This window comes from Sceloporus occidentalis, unplaced genomic scaffold, assembly GCF_023333645.1.
Source record: "Sceloporus occidentalis isolate IW3139 unplaced genomic scaffold, rSceOcc1.0.p SCAF_3, whole genome shotgun sequence".
NCBI lineage: Eukaryota > Metazoa > Chordata > Lepidosauria > Squamata > Phrynosomatidae > Sceloporus > Sceloporus occidentalis.
Genome location: NW_028316983.1, coordinates 193,977,877 through 194,000,861, shown reverse-complemented (window position 1 = coordinate 194,000,861; position 22,985 = coordinate 193,977,877). Strand labels below are relative to the sequence as shown.

At 39.3% G+C, this 22,985-nt stretch overlaps 1 protein-coding gene across 1 annotated transcript; it reads right to left on the bottom strand.

The window, feature by feature from the left end:
• Nucleotides 1-2,442: 2,442 nt before the first annotated feature.
• On the bottom strand, nucleotides 2,443-19,361 carry RNF125 (ring finger protein 125). The gene is made up of 6 exons (XM_089518850.1): nucleotides 19,094-19,361; nucleotides 12,798-12,951; nucleotides 9,785-9,879; nucleotides 8,206-8,296; nucleotides 6,678-6,785; nucleotides 2,443-3,997 (listed from the first exon to the last, which is right to left on the bottom strand). The coding sequence occupies exons 1-6, from the start codon at nucleotides 19,300-19,302 to the stop codon at nucleotides 3,905-3,907; spliced, it is 750 nt and encodes a 249-aa protein (XP_089374976.1). The 5' UTR covers nucleotides 19,303-19,361; the 3' UTR covers nucleotides 2,443-3,904.
• Between the last annotated feature and the right edge of the window lie 3,624 nt (nucleotides 19,362-22,985).

Genomic DNA, 22,985 nt, shown 5'->3' with positions numbered 1-22,985 from the left:
AAAGGGTGAGGCCAGTTCTGTGCATGCTGCGCTCCATCAGAAAAATCCATTGCACAGGCTCGAAGGATACATCTGACAACACAGAAAGAACCACAACCCGGAAACATCACCTAAGGAAACTTTCTGCTGTGCTTTCTGCAACCAAACTTGTTTATCTCAGATTGGTCTTTTTAGTCATCAACGCGCTTGTAGAAAGCACAGGATGAGTCCTTCCTGAATCTTCGTTCGCGAAGTAAAGCCAGAGAGAATGATTCAGGCAAATATAACTGCATAGGACAGTAAACTAGTCCAGGATTTTGTTACAAGGTATATTTGGAAGCAATACATTTGTTATATATGAACTTTTTATCTTTACATGATCCTGAGGGCCATTGGCTGGCAGGGATACACGTTTTAAAACAGGATGCAAAGGAATCTTGTAGCACCATTGAGATTACCTGTGCCAAAGAAATTGCAGCATAAACTTTGGTAGATTTGGTCTAGTTCTTCAGATGCATGAAGTATTGCCCAAGAAGGACTTTTGTAGTCAGAGGATCTATATAATTCACCCATTTTTGGAAGAAAATGCAATATACTTAAAACAAGTATATTCCACTGTTACCTTGGAAGGAAAACATACTTACAGAATGGTTACCTTAGCTGGAAACAGACCCTTTTATTCTTCATTTGTAAACAATTTCAGTCTTTTTCTTCCTATATCGTGATGTATTACTCCATATTGCACATGCAGTAGTGTTACTGCATCCTGCAATTTACAATGAATTAGGCTCACGGCTGAGTTTTTATTTTTTTCTAATTGTGCAGTACACACTAATGAGTAACAAACCTTCCCAAGAATTACCATATGGCTTGGGCCTGAGTTACTTGAGGGAACGCCTCTCCTTACATAATCCGCTCCGCACTCTCAGAACAACAGGCAAATACTTACTTGAATATCCTAGGGTGAGATTGTCTGTAACTCACCAACGAGCATTTACAGCTACAGCTCCTGCATACTGGAATAAACTCCCTGAAGAGATTCATCTCAGTTCCTCCCTAATGTCTTCAAGAAAGTGTTGAAAACTCATCTGTTCCGCTTGGCATACCCTCCTGACCCTTTATAGAGAAAGATATCCTCCTATCCTCTAATTTGAATTGTACTTCAAGATGTTTAATCTGTGATGGTTAGATTTTAAACTGTTTTTATATGACGTTCTAATGAAATGTATTTCTGATTGTATTTTATATTGTAATATGCCGTAATGTACATCTGTTTTGAACTTGTAAACCGCTTTGATCTTCCAGGAAAAGCAGTATAGAAATAAAGATTTTATTATTATTATTACCAAGTTTAACCATGTGTGTGCTGATGTGGTGAATGCTGATCTCTTGTCCCCTTCTTCTGAGCTGGGGTGAATTGTAAAGGGTTAGGGGGCTAAATTAGCCTCCATGATGTTTGTTGTAACTGGATGTTATGGACCATGTACCGTATATACTCGACTATAAGTCAACCTCATGTATAAGTCGAGGGTAAAATTTAGGGGCATATAGCAAAGGATCTAAAGAATGAAGCAAATCAAAACAATGTCAAAGAACTTAAAAAAATCCAGCAGACACAACTTTTTGTGTTCACTTTTAAGGCTGGATGGATGATAGACTAATGGGGTTCAGTACTTCTAGGACAGATTATACTCTTGCTTTTCACCAGGGGATGGTTCATTCTTTTAAATAAGAGTTAAAGTACAGTACTTACATTGACCCGTGGATAAGTCGATTCTAGAATTTTTGGGTTAATTTTTTTACCTACATTTCTAGACTTATACATGAGTATTTACAGTATGTGCCCAATGTCAGACTTGGAGAAGGTCTAAAAGGATTTACTGTTTGGGAATACACTTTTAAGCATGAGTGACAAAACATGGGCTATATGCATTGGCCAGTGCTGCTCTCCAATTTTGTGGAAACAAAAAAGGGAAAATCTACTCCTCAAAGCCTCTTAAAATCCTTTTGCACAATTTTAACCACTAGGTCTATTTATGAGCAAAAGGGCCTTTAACTGGGGTAGCTCAATACCGTTTAAACATTACCTTAGCTGTACAAGTATGGATGGATGGATGGATCTTTCCCCCAGAATCAATGCTCCCAAGTTTGAACCTATGTGTTAAGTCATTATCCATGTACCTGGGTATCTTAAAATATTATTCCAGCCAGGTAGCTCTCCAAGGAAAAGTAGTTCTCCTACAACAAAAGGGTTAATGGCCCACTTAGACAACATTTCAGATTTCTGGTTTTGCCTGTGGTCAATAACAATTTTGATACTTCTATATGGTGAGTGAATAAGTCAGTCAGATGTGAATGTTTTATACATATGCATTTTAAGAATGTATTTCCTATGAACACTTCTTAGTATTTCATACATTTGTATATAAACACACACTTTAATTTTTATAAGAGATATTTACATTCGACTGCATTATGAAAAACCAGTGTTAAATAATACTTAAAATATAAAAGTCATTATTAGTCTTACTGTCCTGCTACAAAAATTGGCAATATTTAGCACAGCATTAAACAAGATGAGGAAGAGAATTTCACATTCGTCTTAGTAGCTGCTAACTTGGGCATTACTGTACATATTTCAATGACAGGTCACTGATGAAATGCTATAAAATATATCAAGAACTTTACTGAAGACAGTCAAACTATACAGTGATCCAATACTGTTTGCAAAAGATAACTTAAGTTTCTTTCTTGCTCTCTGATAAGTGATGAAAGATTTTAGAAAGCAAACAGTTGTTTTCACTGCAACATTTTCATGATCACAAAAAATCTGGCTTGCTCTAAGAAAGGCAGTCACAAGGTGCTCTATGGTTGGTCATTTTTTAAAAACTTTGGGCAAGAAGTATGTCAGTAATTCAGATATTCATGTAATTTAATTATGATGGGCAATTTGAAGTTTCCTTGAAAATAAATCTTTTTCATTACTAGTTTGGAAGATGCTTTTTCCCGCCTTTAACATTCTTGAACGTTTGGGAGTGAATTAAAATTGAGTAATTGCAATGGAAGTTATTCGTACAGTGCAGCTTGTGTCACAAGCTACTAAAATACAACAGCATGTCAACTTAATTTAAAAAAATATAAAACTAGTTGAAGAATCACAATCATAAATATTCTTATTCTGTGTTAATTACTTTGTGTATCTTTATCCTAAATGGATGGCACACACATTTGTATAATCAGTCTTCAGCGCAGGCTTGTTCAGTTGTATTAGCCTTTGGAATGTTGGCTGGAACCACGTTAAAATTCTTCAAGAACATTTTAGCCTCAATTTTCTCCACAAATTCATTTAGTGACTGCTGACAGAAATCAAATGTTGCCTCTTATGGCTATGTGCACCTGGGAATTCTTGATGCAGTGATGTCCTAATTCAAAGGCAGAGCCATGATAATCTGGAAAATCAGACTAAAATCAAAGGGATCTTCCAGCAACTTTGAGATTAACTGAAAGGTAGAAGTTGGTAGCATAAGCTTTCATAGACTTGAGCCAATTTCCTCAGATGCATGTGGTGGAGTGGAAAGCCCAGGGACAGACCTCTATAGCAGTCTGGGTGCGAGAATGTCCATAGGAGTGCAAAAATGTTATGGGTGTGGAAATGTCCAAATTGGAAGTGAAGATGCTCAGAAGCTATGCCACTCAATACCTCTTTTGGAAGGGAGCCATTGCTAAGTTTTTGCAATGCAGGAACTTGTCCAAATTCCCTCTACAGCATTGGATAATGTGAGGTTTTTACAGGCCTACATATAACTTGCTGTTAGAAAGGCTCAACTAGAGTTGTAAAGAAGCTGACAGTAGTATTCAACAACCAACATTTTAATTTGTAATCCGATGCATATGGCATTTCCTCCAATATTTTTGATAGGTAGGTTTATACAACATTTGAACTGTTCACATGCACATAATCTAGAAATGATTGGTCTAGAACTCTTTCAATGAGAACTTCTTCTACTACATCAATATCCTGGGGGAAAAAGAAAAGAAAGATAGTTAGGTATGCATGTGAAAAAGGAGTTTTACTAAGCACTATAGCACTTTTATTTTGCAGTGATCTTAGTTATACTATTCAGTAGTAATCAGATCACCACTACAATCACAAGCCTTAGCTATAGAAGATTGGATCATTTGATTCTTAATCAACACCCAGATTTTGGTTGCTTGGAATGACAAAAAGTTGTATGTGATTCCTAATCACAAGGAGTCTCTGTTTTCAAAGTGAGAAGCCAGGGGGATGCAGACTCTTAGACTGAATATGTGGGAGACCTCTACCATTAAAATGAGCCCATTGAGGAACTAGAGATCATACATAAAGATGACAAACCTACTATATTTCTACTTAAGAAGGAACTGTCATGACAAATTCTACTAGCATAGCAACCCAATACCCTACATTCAGAATCTGTGTGGTGCCAGCAGTGATCCTATCTATGATCAGACTACAGTATAAGTAAAGTGTTCTCTTTCACACACACCTTCTCTCCGTTATGTGCCTTCAATTTGACTGTCGACAAATGGCAATTCCATCCATTTCATAGGATTTTCTTAAGCAAGAAATACTAATGATTTCCTACTGCATTCCTCTGACATTTCCTACAGTACCTGGTATTCCTTGGCAATCTCCTGTCTATGTACTAACTAGGGCTTTGCTTCCAAGATCAGATGGATCTTGTGTTCTTAACTAACAAATTCACTGTTCATTCTATTCCATTCCCCATCTCACCCGTTAGTTTCTATTTCAGTTTGTCAGCACTATGTGCCATTTAGTTGTGCTATTAGAGGGAAGGAGTCTCTTTTCCTTTTTCAAAAAAAATTATTTACATTTTTTGTCTGGTGCCACTGTTTTTGCATCCCTAAACCCCTGTCAGTCCATTTCTGAACAAGAATAGTAAATCTTCTCTCCTGGAAGCCTTCAGGAGCAGTGATTTCAGCTTTTAAAGTGGCTGCAGGACCACCATGTACTCTTTTATTTAACATGTCAAAACCTTGTTTTTTCACAATCAGAAGTGGACTTTCCTCCTGTTTATTTTAGAGAACTTCTGCAGCCAGCCCCTACATGGTCCTGGGGTAGAAAATTGTTGTTTTCTACTGTTGTTCTCAGTGCATGGAAGAAATGTATAGAGACAGAACAAGCAGCAACAATAAAACTTTGACATTATCAAGTCAAGCAGTGATGTGCCAAGACATTACATTTTTAATAATACATTGCAGGGTTCACATAAGGACAAAGTTTGTGACATCAGGTGTTGTTGCTGCTGCTCTGCTCCTAAGTAGCCAAAACACTTCAAACCCAGGCTCTAATTGTTTGTCACACAAACGGTTAAAAAAAAAAAAAACTGATGTGTTTCTCCTTCCCAAGGCAAAGCCAAAAATATGAGTAAAATTTCCCTCCCCAAATATTCAGTTCGCAGACTGGGTATTTGTGGTCTGGGATACCTCTCCTCCTGCCACATGTTTTCAGTATCTGAAAGTGGCCCCAGAATAGTAGAAAGACCAGAATGATTTCCTGAAAGACTGCCTTTTCCCACATGAGCATGTCCAGAATTTCATATCTGCCCCACCTCCCGAGAAGCTTGTTGGTACTGAAAGAAAACAGTGGGCTTGTTGAAATACTGTACCCTTGCAAGGTGTTGTTTTCTTTTAAATCTATACAAAATGATTAGTTACATTTCCTTCTTGCATAAAAAGATAAAAGAGGAAACTGAAGGATTTAACCAAGTAGTAGTCCCTTAATGCATTCTTCAATTTTTTGGTAATGTTTTATTTTTTTATTTCACATCTTGATTATATCTTATTATAGTTAGGCCCTTTAAGGGATTTTGGACTTCAGCTCCCAGAATCCCAGCCTATTGGCCAACATGGCTGAGGCTTCTGGGAGCTGAAGTCCAAAGTCTCTTAAAGGTCATAGTTTGGGGACCACTGCTATAAACCATACACAAAGAGCCTAACTGTAATAAAATATAATCAAAACATGACATACAAGTGTGTGTGTGTCTGTGTGTGTCTGTGTGAGAGAGAGGGAGAGCAAAATAAGAGTTTATAAAAAGAACCTGAACTTGTTGGTTTCTAGTAATCTTTTCAATCATGCACAGGTCCACCCAAAGCTTTTGTTACCAGTTCTACTAGCCTAGTGTGGGGTGTGGATGAGCTCTCTTGGCTCTTTCCTGAATACCATTACAGTATACTATCAAGTTATATTTTGGTGAAGGTCACAACAACTTTAGGCCCTGTATCTTTTGAAAAGAAAAAGATGAAGCTAGTTTTTACTTTAAATATTTTGAGTTCTGCCTCCCTCTTGCTTTCCTCTCTTAGCCTACAATGTGCTGGGAATCCTGCTGCAGTGACTTCAAAACATACTCATACAGGAAGCAGACCAGCACAAGAAAATAACCATTCTTATGGAATAGCCACTTTACTAATTCTTGGATTGGTAATCAAGGACTGTCTGCACTAGTGCAGTACTTGGAGACATTAGACTATTTCTTCACTGACATTCCATCTATCCAGCCTTCATTTTTCTCCAAGTATAACAGTCTTGCAATCTACAAATGCCCTCACATGACTTATCAATGACATGAGATACAGAGTTGTAGATAAAAGAGACAAAAGTCTTAGCAGTGGCTTAGGAAAAACAACAATTTACTCACTATATATTCTTCGTAATAGAATGTATGTCTAAGCTGTAGGTGCCTCATAAAAGTCCTGCTGTAATAACTTGGACCACCACCAGGGAGTAAACGACAAATTGGACAGTACTGTAAGCAGATCCCAAGGAAGAAAAATGAAAATAAACTAAATAAGAAAGCATTTTCACTATTAAGATGTAGCAAAAGAAGTAATTTTCTGGAGAGAGAAATGTGACATCAAATCTAATCTACTTCTGGCTCGGAGGCTTCAATGCAGGCACACAGCTAGTCTTAACAAGAATGGCTTTCATTTCTTTCTGTCCACAAATTGGCACTACCACTGAAATGAGCAAGCTCTTAGCGCATAAGATAGGTGTGTGCATGTCAACACACACAAATCTCAGGACTGGGTTAAATCGTTATACAGAGAAGAGAGAGGCAGCTATGCATTTGCTCTCCTGAGAACATTTCAGGCTTCATTGTAGGATCAATTGTCAAAGACTGGCTGACATCTTGTTACTGATGTACATGCATTTAAGTGCTATCTATGTGTGTGTTAGTCCCTTTTGGGGCAATGCGCAAAGGGGTATTTCCTTGCCATTTGTTCTAAACCTTTTCAAGCCTGGAAGCTGTAAATCATGAGAGTGGAAGATCCCGCTGCTCCTTCGTACTACAGGAAAGGGGATGGAAGTGATTCAGACCATGAAGATCTGGCTGCTGAGAGCTCCTTGGGTTAAGAAAAAAGGAGGTGCACTCCATTTTAGAGCTCACTCTCATTTCTTCCACCTCAGGACTGAACTGAGATCACCTGCTTTTCTATGATCTGAATCGCCTCCCTACCCTCTTCCAAACCGGTAAGTAATCACAGCAGGAGCCACTCTTGGGGCTTGGGAACTCCTGGGCGGTGGGAGGACACATGTAGAATCTTGGGCTATTATCTGTTTTGGGGGTAGAGGACAGAGCTGCTAGTAAGGTCAGCAAATGCATATTGATCCATCTGTCCATGAAACATTGGACCACCTCACCACCCTACATTTTCTCTCTCTTCTTGTTTGAAGTGATGCATTCAGAGAACTGAAACTGCTCTTAATTAACTCTGGATTTATGGAAAAATAGAATAACCTGGAGTTAGTGAAGTCAGGATGTTGCTTCTTAAATTACTAATTTTCCACATAGAATGTCTCTATCACACCTGTGGAGTTTGTCTGGACTTACCAAACAAAACAGTTAAGTTTGCTTATATAGACAAACAAACAAAAAGCTAGTCTCAAAAGGATATGTAAAACACCTTACTGTTACAACAGAATGGAAATTTCTGTTTGTGTGCCTATTTGTATCTTCTTCTGCTAGCACAACTTCCCAAGACAAAACCTTGCCATGATGGCTTTTTAACACTTGGGCTGTATGTGTTCAAAATAGTACTGTACATTCGTACTTATATCCTAACACCATGACATAATATATATAGTATACATCTTTCTCTAATATATCAAACAATTACTTACAAGAGAACAACGCAAGAACATAGACTTAAATAAGAGACATTTACCACTTGTCTTCTTTCAGATCTGTGATAAGTAAGGAAATGGTCCAGGAGATCATTTTCATCCAATTCATACTGACAGAAAGGACAAGGATATCTGAAAACAATGGACAATTATCATTCATTGACACTTACTATTATTATTATTATTATTATTAACCTTTATTTATAAAGTGCTGTAAATTTACACAGCGCTGTACATACTTCTAGCATCCTTCAGTGTTAAATATTCAGTGTGGTGAACACATTTGCTTCTGATAATCGGGATTCTTCCTAGTCTCTAACAGGAGAGCATGATGGCAGGAGGGTTCATGCTCAGTCACTTTGATGGGACATTTTATTTGGACAAAGTCATGTTTTGTTGTAGAATTCATACAGAACTAGATCTGTAAGATAAGCATTTTATAACACTGTCATGTGGTGAGTTGCAAAGAATGTCCCCAGGTTTCGCCCACTAATGTGCATATTATCTGTAACAAACAACAAATAGTTTCTGTGGAAGTCTCTGTGCAAATGGTGAGAAATATGTTGTCTTTCATGTGTTGTTGAACTGCAACTCCCATAATTCCTCACCACCAGCTATGCTCACTAGGGCTGCTGAGTGTTGCAGTTCAACAACATCTGGAGAGCCACAATCTTTCCACTATTGTCCTTTGAAAGAAAAAATACAAATATGACATGAGATGCAAAATCTCTGAGAACAAAGGATCTTCAACAACAGAAGCCAGTGCGAAACAACAGAACAAGAATTCTACAAGGGATTTAAGTCTACCTCCTGGGGCTTAAATAAAGGACAAAAGATTTTTTTTAAAAAAATCCTACTATATGTGTTGAATGGTGCAAGCACCAGCTAATGGCTGTTAATGGACACTGTTAAGATAAGGATCACTGTTTTTACATTTCAATTCCCACCAAAACCTTCACCCAAACTATTTGCATATGAATCAGCCAACTGAAGCAACACTGCATGCATCTGACATAGGAGTCATGCTGTGAACAAAAGCATACACCAAATAAAATTTGTAGAAACTGAAGATGCTGTAAAGACTTCGTAGTGTTTCACAGTAGCACAGTAACACTATTACCCTCCTGAAAGTAACATTACACAGCATTGCCTATGCACTTAATTTCTAATATTCTGGGCTCAATTCAAGGTGTTTTTTAACTGTAAAAATCTGGACCCAGAATAGGATATCACTTGAGATTATAGCTCGAGGAAACACATATTGCTTTGGAAATCTACCTAGATTTCAAAGTCTGAGAACTTTCACAGAAGTTTTGTGAAGCCTTTCATTTGTCCTTCCTTCACAGTTGCTAAAATTAAGTTAGATTAATATTCATTCAAGCTGCAATCCCACACATTTGTCAAAAAGCAAGTCCAGTTGAAGTCAATGGAATTTAGTTCTGAGTAGAGTTTAAACGGATTGCACTATTAAATGTATTCAATCAGGCAAATTAAATGGTGAGTAGTGTCCTTATACACTCTATGTCATGGGAATCCAGCAGGTTTACACACTCAATGAGTAAGACAGATCAAGTTTACAGTGCATTTCTTCAATCTTAAATTTATTCAGAAGTACTTTACCTTGTCTCTGGATAAGCAACCTCTTGAAGGGGGCCATATTTCTCTATATATTGGTCACAAGTCCGCAGATGAGCTCTCATTTCACTGAGGCACACCTAACTCACATGAAGAAATATCATCTTAGTTTTTAATTTAGGCTATGATCCTATGAAACAGCTTTTCTCAGTCTTTTTACTGTGGAAGATCCCCTGAAATAATTTCCAAGTAGTTTATTTTTAATCACACTTTCTTGGGAAACCCCAGGGTTGAGAAACCCTGCTATAAACATTAACCATGGACAACTTGCACTGAACTCACTGCTGCACATGAGTGTATGCATTTGTGTGTGTATAGTGTTACGCTGCCAGTTACCTGCTGTAACTGAGCATAATTCCAGGCCTCCCCAAGAGTTCTTTCAGTGCCAATCACTGACACACATAACTGCTATAAGATAATCTTTATTGGTAGCAAATGATGCAGCAGATGGTACACAGCAGAGAAAGCATTCCTGCCCTTTCACTGATGGGATCCAGAACTCGAGCACAGCAAGTGGTAGAATTAGGTTCCCCAAACTAATTCTAGCCAGATTATCCCTGGGTGGTGAGCAAATTCAGAACCCTTTGCTGGATATATGGGGTCCTAGGACTGGGGTGTACATCCTTTAGTGCGAGGCCAATGGAAGATGGACTCCTAAAGGTTATATGATGCAGAAGCAAACAAGGAAAATCAAAGTCCATAAGCATGACCCATCTCTCCCCTCCCCACTAGCTATAATAACTATGCAGGCAAGTTAGCAACACAGGACAATTCACTCCTCCAATCTGTTCCCAGACCCCAGACCTTACGGAGTCTCAAACTTCCAAGCTAAAGCAAAAAGTTCAAACAATCTCATTCATGTATTTAACTTTTATACCACTAGACACATTTGACCACAATGCTAACAAGGACTCTAAACCCATCTGCCTGGTGACAAAAGGCCCAATTTACTACATCAGGAGGTTACTAAAGACAAGGGTGGGTGGGAAAAGGAAACAACATGTCAGTTTCTTCCTCTTGCCATCCTCATAAAGGCTCATCTTTACTGATGAGGAAATCTGGAGATCTCAAAAGGTTGCACATACGTTAGTGCTCCTTCCATTGACCTAATAAAGATATGACATTCATAGTTTCAGAATTGATCTGACTGCAGCTCTGCTCCTAAATATGCAGTTAAACAGCCCAATCTTTCCCACATTTACTCAGAAGTAAATCCCATGGGATTACAATAGGACTAATGCTCAAATAAGCATGCATAATGATTTTCATAAACAAGTCTCTTCTGATTGGCCATAGAGGCTGGACTGGTGAAATGGACTGGGGTGCAGCTGGCCTATGTAGCATATTTCCACACTCGAGCTTAAACACATCGAGAGTGATTCAGATCTTCTAAGTCAAACAGTTTTGATGTGATTCAGTGCAGTCCTATATTTGCCCAGTTGTTAGTCCCACTGCATTATTTTCAGGTAAGCCGATAAAGGATTATGGCCAATCCTACTGAAATCAAAGGCACTTGTGTGCAGTCTTAAATCACAAAGATGATTGAGTTGGCACTTAGGTCAGCTGAAGCTATGTTGAATCCAAATCCCTCCTGACCTAAGACAGGTTGCCAGGCTGGATATCGGATGGGACTCTTATAATTTTAAACTCAAACAAATTGAGAAGCAGGACAAGGAATCATAAAACTCTGTGAAGCCAGGTGAAAGTACCTCTCTTTAAATCACAAATTTTCAGCTACAGCCATCCCTTCTTAACACTGTTGTTGCCTCCCCAGTGGAGAGCAAGGAAAGGGGGCTCAAATGTTCCAGCAACAAGAACAGAGCTTGGTGTTTCCCTGCTCCTCTACCCCTGCCCTTCACTGGGGATGCAAGAGTAGTATTAAGAGGGAAAAGGTGCAGCTTAACGTTCCAAGGTTGAAAAGCAAGGGAAGACAGGTTCCTTCACTGAGCTTGTTTTTTGAAGCTCCATCCTGCTTCTGAACCTATTACAGTCATATGAGCCCTGAACCTGGCAACCCTAGGATAGGGCTATATAATCCTAACTGTATGGTGACATATCCTAAAGGCACCAGATCCTGTCTGATTTTGATAGCCAAGCAGGGTCACCTCTGGTTAGTACTTGCATGGAACCTGGATGAATACAATATTTCTCGATGAATATTACACAGACACACACACACACACTATAGAAAAATTGTATATTTTAGAGCAATAGTTCCCAAACTTTGGTCCACCAGGTATTTTGGATTTCAATGGCCAGAATTCCTGACTGTTGGCCAAGTTGGCTGGAGCTTTTGGGAACTGAAGTCCAAAACATGTGGAGGACCAAAGTTTGGGAAGCACTGTTTTAGAGGAAAGAACTGGCAAAACCCCTTCTGAATATTCCTTGCCTAAGAAAACACTATGGACTCCATGGGCTCACCATATATTGACAGGTGACTTCAAGGCACGCGTGCGCACACACACAGTGGTTGTGCCCTTAGGCTGAGTGAGATTTGGCTCTGGCATAACCTGGCTCCTCCCTTATTCTGCCCTTCTTTGGCTCTTCTGAATGATAGCTGATAGAACCACTGTGCTGGCAGATTCCTTTACAGACTGATCTCTGAGATCAGCTGGCAGAAGGCGGTTATGCTGGTATAAAAGCAGTTGATATAACAGCAGCCAACACAAGAAGCCTTTGCCTATCCCTAACCCCCTGCAGCTAGCACATCTCTGAATGGGGATTGCAGTGTAAAGGCATTTGGGACTGGAGTGTTTGCCTAATTGAATAACACCCCAATCCTAAATATAAATCATAAAAGTTGCTTGCACCAACTATACCAAATAGGAAGTTCAAATATCTAAAATGCTACATTAATATCAGGCCAAGTCTTGTCACAATGGGGTTATGTATCCAATTGATTGGACTTTCCCCAAATACAGAGACACAGGACAACTGAATTAAGAAGTCTTATACAGAAGATTTCCTAAGACATTATAAAATGTCAATTATCATTTACCTGTCTTTCACATTCTGTGCAGTTTCGATATATATTTTTCATCATGTTGGTAATATCTGTGGCTGGAATTCCTTCAGAGGTAAGATAAGCCCGGCAGTAAGGACATGTCCATGCATTATTATGTAAACTTGTTGCAATACAAGAGTGGCAAAACCTGATAGAAATAAAAATAGACATTGTGTTTATTTTTAAAGAAAGCACTTTGAAATGTCACTCAGTTGTGATTACTAAAGGGCATGACCTTCCAGGAAAACTGGTTCCTACCACCATTAATAATTGTGTCCTCTTAGGGTGCTACTCAGTGTGTTTACCTGAGCATCCCAAGTTATCAGATCACTGATAAAGTGAGGTCACAGAAGATAAATGTGTTCTGTTGTAGGGTTCTCTTGTGCTTTAGATTAAGTTACTTATTAGCACTGAAGGACCTACCTACTTTTAGTAGCAAATTGTAGTATCTGTAAAAAAGATCAAGCTCTGCAGACAGAGCATAAATCACAATGTAGCCAATGGTAGTTAAGTACTTTTATATCCTGCTGCATTTACTGGGAGAGAGCATCAGGAATTTGTTTTGTTCTGCTGAAATCAATGGAACTTTTAATTCACTAACTGGATAGTCACTATAGCTACTTGGTTATAAGTAACTGTCCAGAAGTGAAAGTCTTAGCCTAGGACCCTTTCACATTACACAATTAAAGTACCATGATTGCACTTTAACTGCTATAGTTTAATCCTTTGGAATCCTGGGATTTGCAGTTTTAGGAGGGGTATTTACAGTTCTCAGCCAGGGAGCTCTAGTGCGTCACCAAACTACAAACCCCAGAACTCCACAAGATATTGATGTGGAAATTAAGAGTGGAATCATAGTGCTATAACTACGCATTGTAAAAGAACCACTACTTTCTACATATATAAATAAATTCACAATTGGCAGCATGTTAGAATACCATGAACCTCAGCCAGACTTAAAGAAAATAAAATACTCTTGTGATGTGTTATGACCAGATTCTATCGGACATACAGAACACAAAGAAATGAAATCTTAGAACAGATAGTAAGAACTGAAGCTTACTTTATTTTTCAAATTATTGTACATGACAAGATGAAACCATGTCTTGTTAATATCATGGCACTGTGATGCTTTTGACATACAAGAAGTGACATGCCAGATATCTCTGTGGATATGCTTGACAAATGGCAGACTGTCAGAGTAATGTCCACATGCCTCTGGAGATAATACTGCAAGCATGAGGAAAGCTTTTATTGATGTAAGACTGCCATAATGAAAACTGAAGCAACAAACCAGAGTATGTTGGTTCCCCCCCCCCCCCCGATCATCCAAATCTTCCCAAGCTTTAAATGAGGTAAGAGTGCATGAAAATGGCCTTGAATATTGCACTAAGTGTGAGATAGGTGTAGTTCCACAAATTTGTTGATCTATGTTAACACCATCAGCAAGCCAAGGACTTCTGAGCAGTGCTCAATCAATGCACCATTCAGGGAAATGCTTTTAAAAAAATTGCTTCAGTTCGTTATTACAGAAACTTTCCTGTAACATGCATAGTAAATTAAATGCACACACATTCTGATAAATAAGCAAAAACAAAACACTAAGCAATGTTTTAAAATTCATGGTAGCTTTATGAACTTCCAAAGAGGCTATGCATAATGGTCTTCTGGATTTTAAAATGTGAGAATTAAATGCATAGTACAGTACTATAAAAACAATATATAAAAACTTGAGGGACAAACGAGACAGATCCTATTGTTTCCTTTACAGGAAAAATGCATTACATGTAGTTTGGCCAGCATCCTGTTTTGCAATTCTGTGTCTCATGATTGATTTTATGTCTTATCTTCCTCCAAGGATTGCAATGTGATGTAAGAAGCTCTCCCCTCCCATACTTTTATCCTGACATCCTAAGAAGTAGGCTGGGATAAGTGGGGACAATTGATCCCAGATTAAAGTAATTTTCATGGTTAAATGGTCAGTAAGTTTTAGAAACTGAATTTCCCCAATTCTATGGCCCTCTTGTCTGGCACACTAAGACTTGTTTCAATGGGTCTATTATAGTTTGGATTAACCACTAGATTAATTTATAATGTGTTTTTCAAAGAAAGGAAATAAGTTTTATTGCAAATTCTTTACTTCTAGTGCAAACAATATTGATGAGAACCCCTTTTATTTCAATGTCAGAAGTTATTTCACAGGGGTTCCCCTTTATCACATTTGCATCTTAAGTACTGAAAAATGAACATGGGAAGTATATAGTGAATATTTAATGACTTGAAGACATAGTGGAGGAACATGAACTAGAGAAAATTGAACAACCTTAAGTCCCAACAAATATCTGTTGATACCTTCATTTTTTTCCCTTCAGACCAAGTGTGACTTCATTTCACAATAATGTATAAAATGCATATACTATAATACCTATTGTCACTCAGTGGTCTATTCAACTGGTTCTGATAAAATTTGGGGATCCAAAGTGAGATAGCTGAAATTTCAAAGTCAGGCTTTAAATGGAATTGTCAGTATTTGCTCAATGGAAATAAAATTGCCTGGTTGAAAGCAATAATGTAAATATTCTTTTGAGGATCGACAGGGATTGCATTCATGCTGTTATCCAGTCTTGGAGATGAGAAAAGTCTAAAATTAAGACCATTACTACCCGACTGATGTATGGTATTCTTAGTTGTCAGGTATTCCCTCACCTCTGTACATTCACTTTACTTGATATATTAAGGTCACAATCTTATGTACATTTATCTCAGAGTAAGTAAGAGAAACAGCATGGTGCAGTGGTGATTTGATAATTGGACTACAACTCTGGAGACCAGGGTTCAAATTCTGCATTCAGCCATTAAGTTTACTGGATGACCTTAGGCAAGTCATGTGCTCTCAGCCTCAGGCTGAGAAGGCAATGGAAAACTTCCTCTGAACAAATCTTGCCAAGAAAACCCCATGATATGGTCATCTTATGGTCATCATAAAGGCCTGAACAGACAGGCCAAAATAAAGCTACTTCAGGTCACGTTGGAGGTATACTATTTAAATGACACATGCATTTTAAGAGGCCAGAAGCTGCGCCAAAACTATGCTCCAGTCTTTAGGACAGGAGTGTGGCTTTGGCACAGCTTCTGGCTTCTTAGGACACATGCATCCTTTAAACAGCATACCTCCAAAGTGACCTGAAACAACTTTATTTTGGCCTATCTTGCCCCATAAGTCAGAAACGACTTCAACAACAAAGTATGATTTTGCAGTGCTGGTGCACCAAATACCCTGAAACAAGGGGGAAGGACTGGAGAAGAGTGGGTTCAGGCACTTGGATGAGTTCTACCAACTACAGAAGGGCAGGGGGTAGAGCATCAGTAACACAAATTGTGAGTCTTCTTGTCATGCAAGCACTGGCAACAGCAGGGCCTGCAGAAAATATCTCCATGGTTTGGCAATAAGCCTTCCACAAGCCCCAGCAGTGCTGCAGGGGCTGGGAAAATCTCCCCAAATCTCATGGTGCTCTAGGTAAGGCCACATGGGATGAAAACAGTAGTGGGAATTGTGGCAAGTACTACATCTACTGCATTTATTTTTTTTGTCTACCCAAACATCAAAAATGTGTGTGTGTGTGTTCCAAATCTGTTGCCGGTATTACCTGGAGCCCATCCACACTGCAGAAATAATCTGATTTGGCATCACTTTAACTATCTGGGTTCCATACTATGGAATTCAAAACCATTTCTGCAGTATAGGTGCAGCCCTAGTTAGCCAGGTTTTACTCAGATACTGAGCCCATATATTGACCCACTCTGCAACTCCCTTTTGCAGCTGGCTGACCTGGTAACTGACCCATATATAAATAATTACTTCATACCTATCTAGGGCTCCACTGAAATTCTCATGGCCTTATAAGGCAAATAAGGAAAATGAAACTTGGTTTATCTGTACAGTTTGTCCACAGACAGCCATGTGGGAAATGGGAAAAAATAATCAAATGAGACCATTGTCTATTCTATTATGTTGAAATATTGGCATTCAGTAGATATGCTCCAGTGTTTACATTAAAAGAACTAAATCAACCTTAAAAGAGTCTGGGGAAAGGCTTTCTAAAGAAAATAGTGTTAACTCCCCCTCCTATTTTGGAATACTGTTTGCTTTTTAATGGATTCCCACTTAAAAGTTTTGAGAGGGGCATTCAGCTTCACTGAATTAAAATTCACAAAATTATTCCCACAAATAAGCATATCATTGTATTTATATTCACATCTGTTAGTAAGGTGTATTATCAGGACAGGGACAAGGCAGTTGAAGCAAACCCTCTGTATGTGAAACAGTATGTAAGCAACTCTTCATAAAACAAGGAAGTCAACATAAATGACAAAACAGTATTGACTTTGGAGTATTAGCCCCTTCCTTTGAAGGGTTCAGAACACACTGTACATTATTTTGGTGCAATACTCATAAATAGCTTTGTAAAAGAAGTACTATCCATATCTGTACTGCAATAGCCATTAGGAAGCACCAATTCACCAATACAGAGAAATCCAAATCATACATCCCTTTCAGCCGGACACAGAGAAGTTATTTTAAGTTTGTTTCTATCAACCTATTTTTTAAAAAAAATAAAATATAGGAGTAATACTCTATCAACTGAGGCTGATCTTTAGCACAACCATAAACCAAAGCAGTCCTGTTGACCCCAGGTTCATTTACATTATAGAAATAATGCAGTTTGACACCACTTTAAGGGATGTAGCTCCATCCTGTGGAATCCTGGGATCTGTAGTTCTCTGCCAAAGAGTGATGGGGCCTCACAAAACTACAAAGCCCAGGATTCTGTAGGATGGATGGAGCCATGGCAGTTTAAGCAGTGTTCAACTGCAGTATTTCTAGATGCTTCGGAAACCAAATCCACTACACAAATCCACTACCCTATGCTGTATTCTTCTTCCCATGTTCAAATCCACTTGCAAACCTCACATGGAATTGCTTTTAGCAAGTTTTGTTAAAGGATGCCTTTCCCATATTCCTTCCTAGTCTCTTTCACATACTGTAAAGTTGGCTTGTTTAGGAAGACCAAATCAACTAACCAGCAAACAAAGCCAGGGCACAATGCAACCTTAGTTCACTTAAACACACAAAAAGACAAACTTAGGAGTAAGTGGCACTGTCCACAGTGGGACCAACTTCTGAGGAAACAAACACAGGATTCAAAAACACGGACAAACCAAAGTTTCCAAGCCATGGTTTGTTTGTTTTTAAACCCCATGCAGCTTCTGTCCCTGTTCACTCTGATGTTCATTGCCATTGTGGACCTGTTCTCCCAAGGAAACCTACAGAGGAGGAAAGCCAGCCTGGTGCAGTAGTTTGGGCATTGTTGGATCAGGACTCTGGAGACCAGGGTTCGAATCCATGCAACCCACTGAGTGACCTTGGATAAGTCACACTCTCTCAGCCTCAAGGGGAAAGAAAGCCCTGGCAAACCTCCTCTGAAACAAACCTTGCCAAGAAAAGAAGGCACCCCACGACAACAACCCAAGCTTGAAAGCAGCCCAACAGCATGCATGCATGCATAATATATATATATATAATTTTTTACAACACTAAACTTTAAGAAGTTTTTAAGAATTAAGAAATCATTAAAATTATTTTAAGAAATCATTAAAATTATCTTAAGGAATCCTTCAACTCATTCAATCTTAAGAAATCATTCAAATTATGTAAGAGACCATGAAAATTGATTTAATCTTAAGAAATCATTAAAATTATCTTAAGAAATCGTTCAAATGATTTAATCTTAATAAATCGTTAAAAGGATGTAATCTTAAGGGATCGTTCAAATGATTTAATCTTTAAAAATCATTCAAATTATCTTAAGAAATTGTTCAAATGATTCAATCTTAAGAAATCATTCAAACGATGTAATCTTAAGGGATCGTTGAAATGATTTAATCTTAACACAGCATTGAAAGTATTTTAGTAACTAATTAAAACTACTTGATTTTAATCCATCATTAAAATTCTCATTGTAATTAAAGGTCTTTAAATAATTTTGATTAAATTAAAGTTCTTTCCTTTTTATCTAAGTAAATTTTTTTAAAAAATAATTTTCATTGAATTAAAATTAAATAACTTTAACTTAATCATTTTAGTTAGTTAAAAATAATATTTAAAAATATTAAAAAATGAAATATTATGTGGGATCTAAATCCTCGAAAGAAATAAAGTCAAAGAGAAATGTGCCTCCTTTCCTGAGCCAAGGTGGACCCAGGTGGTGGTGCTGGGGGTCTGCACTTACACGTGTCCACAGCGGGTCCTGACGGGCTGGTGGAGCACCTCCAAGCAGATGGAGCAGTCGAAAGAAGGGCTCTGGGGCTGATCCTGGGGGGGCTTCTCTCCTCCTTCTCTCCCCAGTTGCGCAGGGAGCTGCTGGATGCTCTCTTGGGGTCCTCTGGAGCCAGTGGCAGGGGTCCCTTGCCTCCCATCGCTGCTCAAGGCAGAGCCCATCCTCTGAACAGTTTCCTCCGGGGAGATCTAGGCGGCTGGGGCTTGGCAGGGCTTTTTTTGGGGGGAGGGGGGGTGAGAGAGAGAGAGGCTCGTGTACAGAGAAGAAGAGCAGCCCAAAGAGTAAGACCTCCTTCTCTGGTCGCTTCCTGGCTCCTCTCTGCTGGACCCCCAGGGACCACCTTCGCCCTGGAGAGGGCTGGCACCCTGCAGGAGGCTGCCATTGGTCAAGCCCTGCCAGGAAACCGGACACCTCCAGAGGCACTCCAGCAGAGAAGCCCTCCCACACTCCCTGAGTGCTAATAATAATTGTTGTAGTACTTGCTGTTGTTCCAGATTATTGTTATTATTATTATTATTATTGATGTTTAGCCTGGAGAAGAGAAGGTTAAGAGGTAACAGGTAAGCCCTGTTTAAATATTTGAAGGGATGTCATATTGAGGAGGAGCAAGCTTGTTTTCTGCTGCTCCAGAGACTAGGACCCAGAGCAATGGATGCAAGCTACAAGAAAAGGGATTCCACCTCAACAGTAGGAGGAACCTCCTGACAGTAAGGGCTGTTCGACAGTGAAACAAACCCCCTCTCCTTCCTTGGAGGTCTTTAAACAGAGGCTGGGTTTATTGGCTGCAACAAGTTTTTATCCGAGGAGCTAAGAGGACAAATTATATGGGAGAAGGCGCTGCCGTAGATAGGCTGGGCCCAAGCCATGAAGGGCTTTAAAGGTCATAACCAACACCTTGTACTGTGCCTGGAAACTAATGGGCAGCCAGTGGAGGGATTTCAAAACAAGAGGGCAGGGAACCGTCTATTATCCCCTCTGTTGTAAACCGCTTGGATTCCCAGTGATTGGGCGGTATATAAATAAATCCTATTATTATTATTATTATTATTATTATTATTATTATTATTATTATTTGGTCAGTCTTAGAGCTTCATGTTTGAACTAGTTGAAGTTTCCAGACTAGGCACAAGGATAGCCCCATGTAGAGCACGTTACAGAAATCAAGCCATGAGGTTACCATCGGTGATACCTTTATTGGCCAACGAAAATGCACAATATGCTTGTTGCAAGCTTTCGAATCTCCATGGGCTTCATCTTCAGGCAAGGTGTTACAAATCAGTTTGTCTCCGTGTGATAAACTCCGTACTTTGGACACATCATGAGAAGGAAGGACTCCTTGGAAAAGACAATAGTAATGCTGGGAAAGGTGGAGGGAAGCAGGAAGAGAGGAAGGCCACATGCCAGATGGATTAAGGTCTCAGGTATGAAATTGCAAGGCCTGAGCAGAGCAGTGGAGGACAGAGGGTCTTGGAGATGTCTCGTCCATAGGGTGGCCATGATTTGAGAGCTGCTCGAGGGCAGTTAATGTAGTTTATCACTTTTAGATTGGATGTCGTTGGCGTATCTGCTATTGGTTTGGAATAGATGATACCTGGAAAGTTCTATGAAAAGACCCTCTGTCCCACTGGAGTGGGGTTTATATGGGATGGGTATTGTGATTTTAATGATTGTAATTTTATAGTGTTTTTAGCTGATGTTTTAATTGTCTTATTGCAATACATTTTTATAATTTTTATTGTGAGTCGCCTTGGGTCCCTTCAGGGATAAAGGCGGGATAGAAATCAAATAAATACATAAATAAATGTATGGCAGCAATATAAACAAATATATTATTATTGAAAACATGCCAGAGTAGCTGTGTTGGCCATTTAACAAATACAAACAAACATCCATCAGTGATACCTTTATTAGACAACTGAAATGCACAGTATACTTGTTGCAAGCTTTCAAAGTTCCATGGGCTTCTTCATCAGACAAGATGTTATAAACCAAACAGGAGAAAACAAACAATTGGAGATGTTAGTCAGATGCCTACATGTTGTTTCAGTCCTTAATAAAGATGTTTTGATGGGGAGGATATATTTTGCAGGCTCCTCCTTCTTCTGGCCATGCAGAAATAGGGAGATTTTCAGAGAACAATGGATTCCTGAAGAAGTCTCCATGTTTTTGCATCAGGAATATTTTGGTGATGTAGAGGTAAAAACATGAGAATTCAGTCCAAATTTAAGAAGGAGAAAAAATTGTTTTGCCTTGGTTGAAGTCCCATCCACACAGATTTTTGTTTGTACAGTATTTGTTAAGTGGCCAACACAGATACATACCCCTGCATGTTTTCTGTATTGTCAGATACTGCATTGTAGCTACATCAGGGGAACCATGAAGAGGAAGCCCAGGATGGAGCAGCCTGTAAGAGCGTGCATGATGCTTCTGCTCCTACTCTAGTTGTGGGCATTCTCTTTGGAAAGGAAACCCAAGATGGAGGAAGAGGAATGTGCACATGCCCTTACAGGCTACTCCGGCCCTGTGCGAGGAGAACAAGCGCATGCCACTGCCACTGCCCCAGCAAGCATGCCATCAACCCTGGCCCCTACACCAGGTGACACCCGGCATAGGGATGCCACTGGGCCAAGCAAAAGGATTTTAAGACTGTGGAAAGTTATAGAATCATAGAGTGGGTATGAGACCACAAGGGCCATCCAGTCCAACTCCCTGCCATGCAGCAACACAGAATCAAAGCACCTCTGACAGATGGCCATCTAACCTCTGTTTAAAGACTTCCAAGGAAGGAGACTCCACAGGAGCATATTCCACTGTTAAACAGCTCTTACTGTCAGAAGATTCTTCCTAATGTTGAGGTGAAATCTCTTTTCCTGTACTTTGAATCCATTGCTTGGGGTCCTGTTCTCTGGTGCAGCATAAAACAAGCTTGCTCCATATTCATACAGAGTACATATGGGGAGATCTTTCAGATAGTTTCAGATAATCTTTCAGATAGTTTGGACTTAAGCCTTTATAACCAGCATTTTGAATTTTACCCAGAAACAAATCAGTAGCCAATGAAACTTTGTTATACTAATTGAAAAGAGACATAATCCAGGCATGTATCACCATAGCCAAATCTGACTTTTCCAGGATATGATTCAGCTGACATGCTAGTCTAAACTGTAGGCAAATACACTCATATCTACAGTATTACTGAATCCTGGATATCAAGGCTTGGGGTTGAGCCCAGGAGTGCACCACACAAGATGTGAGCCTGAGATTTCAGTGGGAGTGTAATTCCTCTTTCACAGAGGTACTGCTTGTGTACAAGTTTTGCAAGTGGAAGAGGAACCTTGTTCAAATTGCTTGTCTAGGGTACACTAGCAGAAGAGGTACAGAGATTCATAAGTAAACCCTCCCTTCCTCATGGTGATCCTGTCTTCCCTGTGCTTAGTGGGATGTCCACCAAGGATTTATATGAACACAAAGTCCTCAAGAGACTCACGTTTGCTTGGATGCAATTATATTTTCCATGTGACCAATGATTCTGCTTTATCAGGATTTCAGGTAACACAAAGCACTCTATTTGTATTCAGCCACCCATAAGTTGAACGCCCCCACTCAGCTCCAAAGTAAATTTGGGATTGTTGGGGATTTAGGATGGAGACCAGCATAACACATTGGGAGCAAGGCCAGCACACCTGGTCCTTTGCTTCTTCCATGTGTTAGTGTACCCTGTTCAGTCGTAACACCTGGATGGGGATTTGGTCTTTTCCAATATGAGGTGTACAGCTGATAACCAGCTGACTTTGTCTGTATGCCAAACTGTGGCCATGATGTTTACTTGCCCAGGAATTAAAAT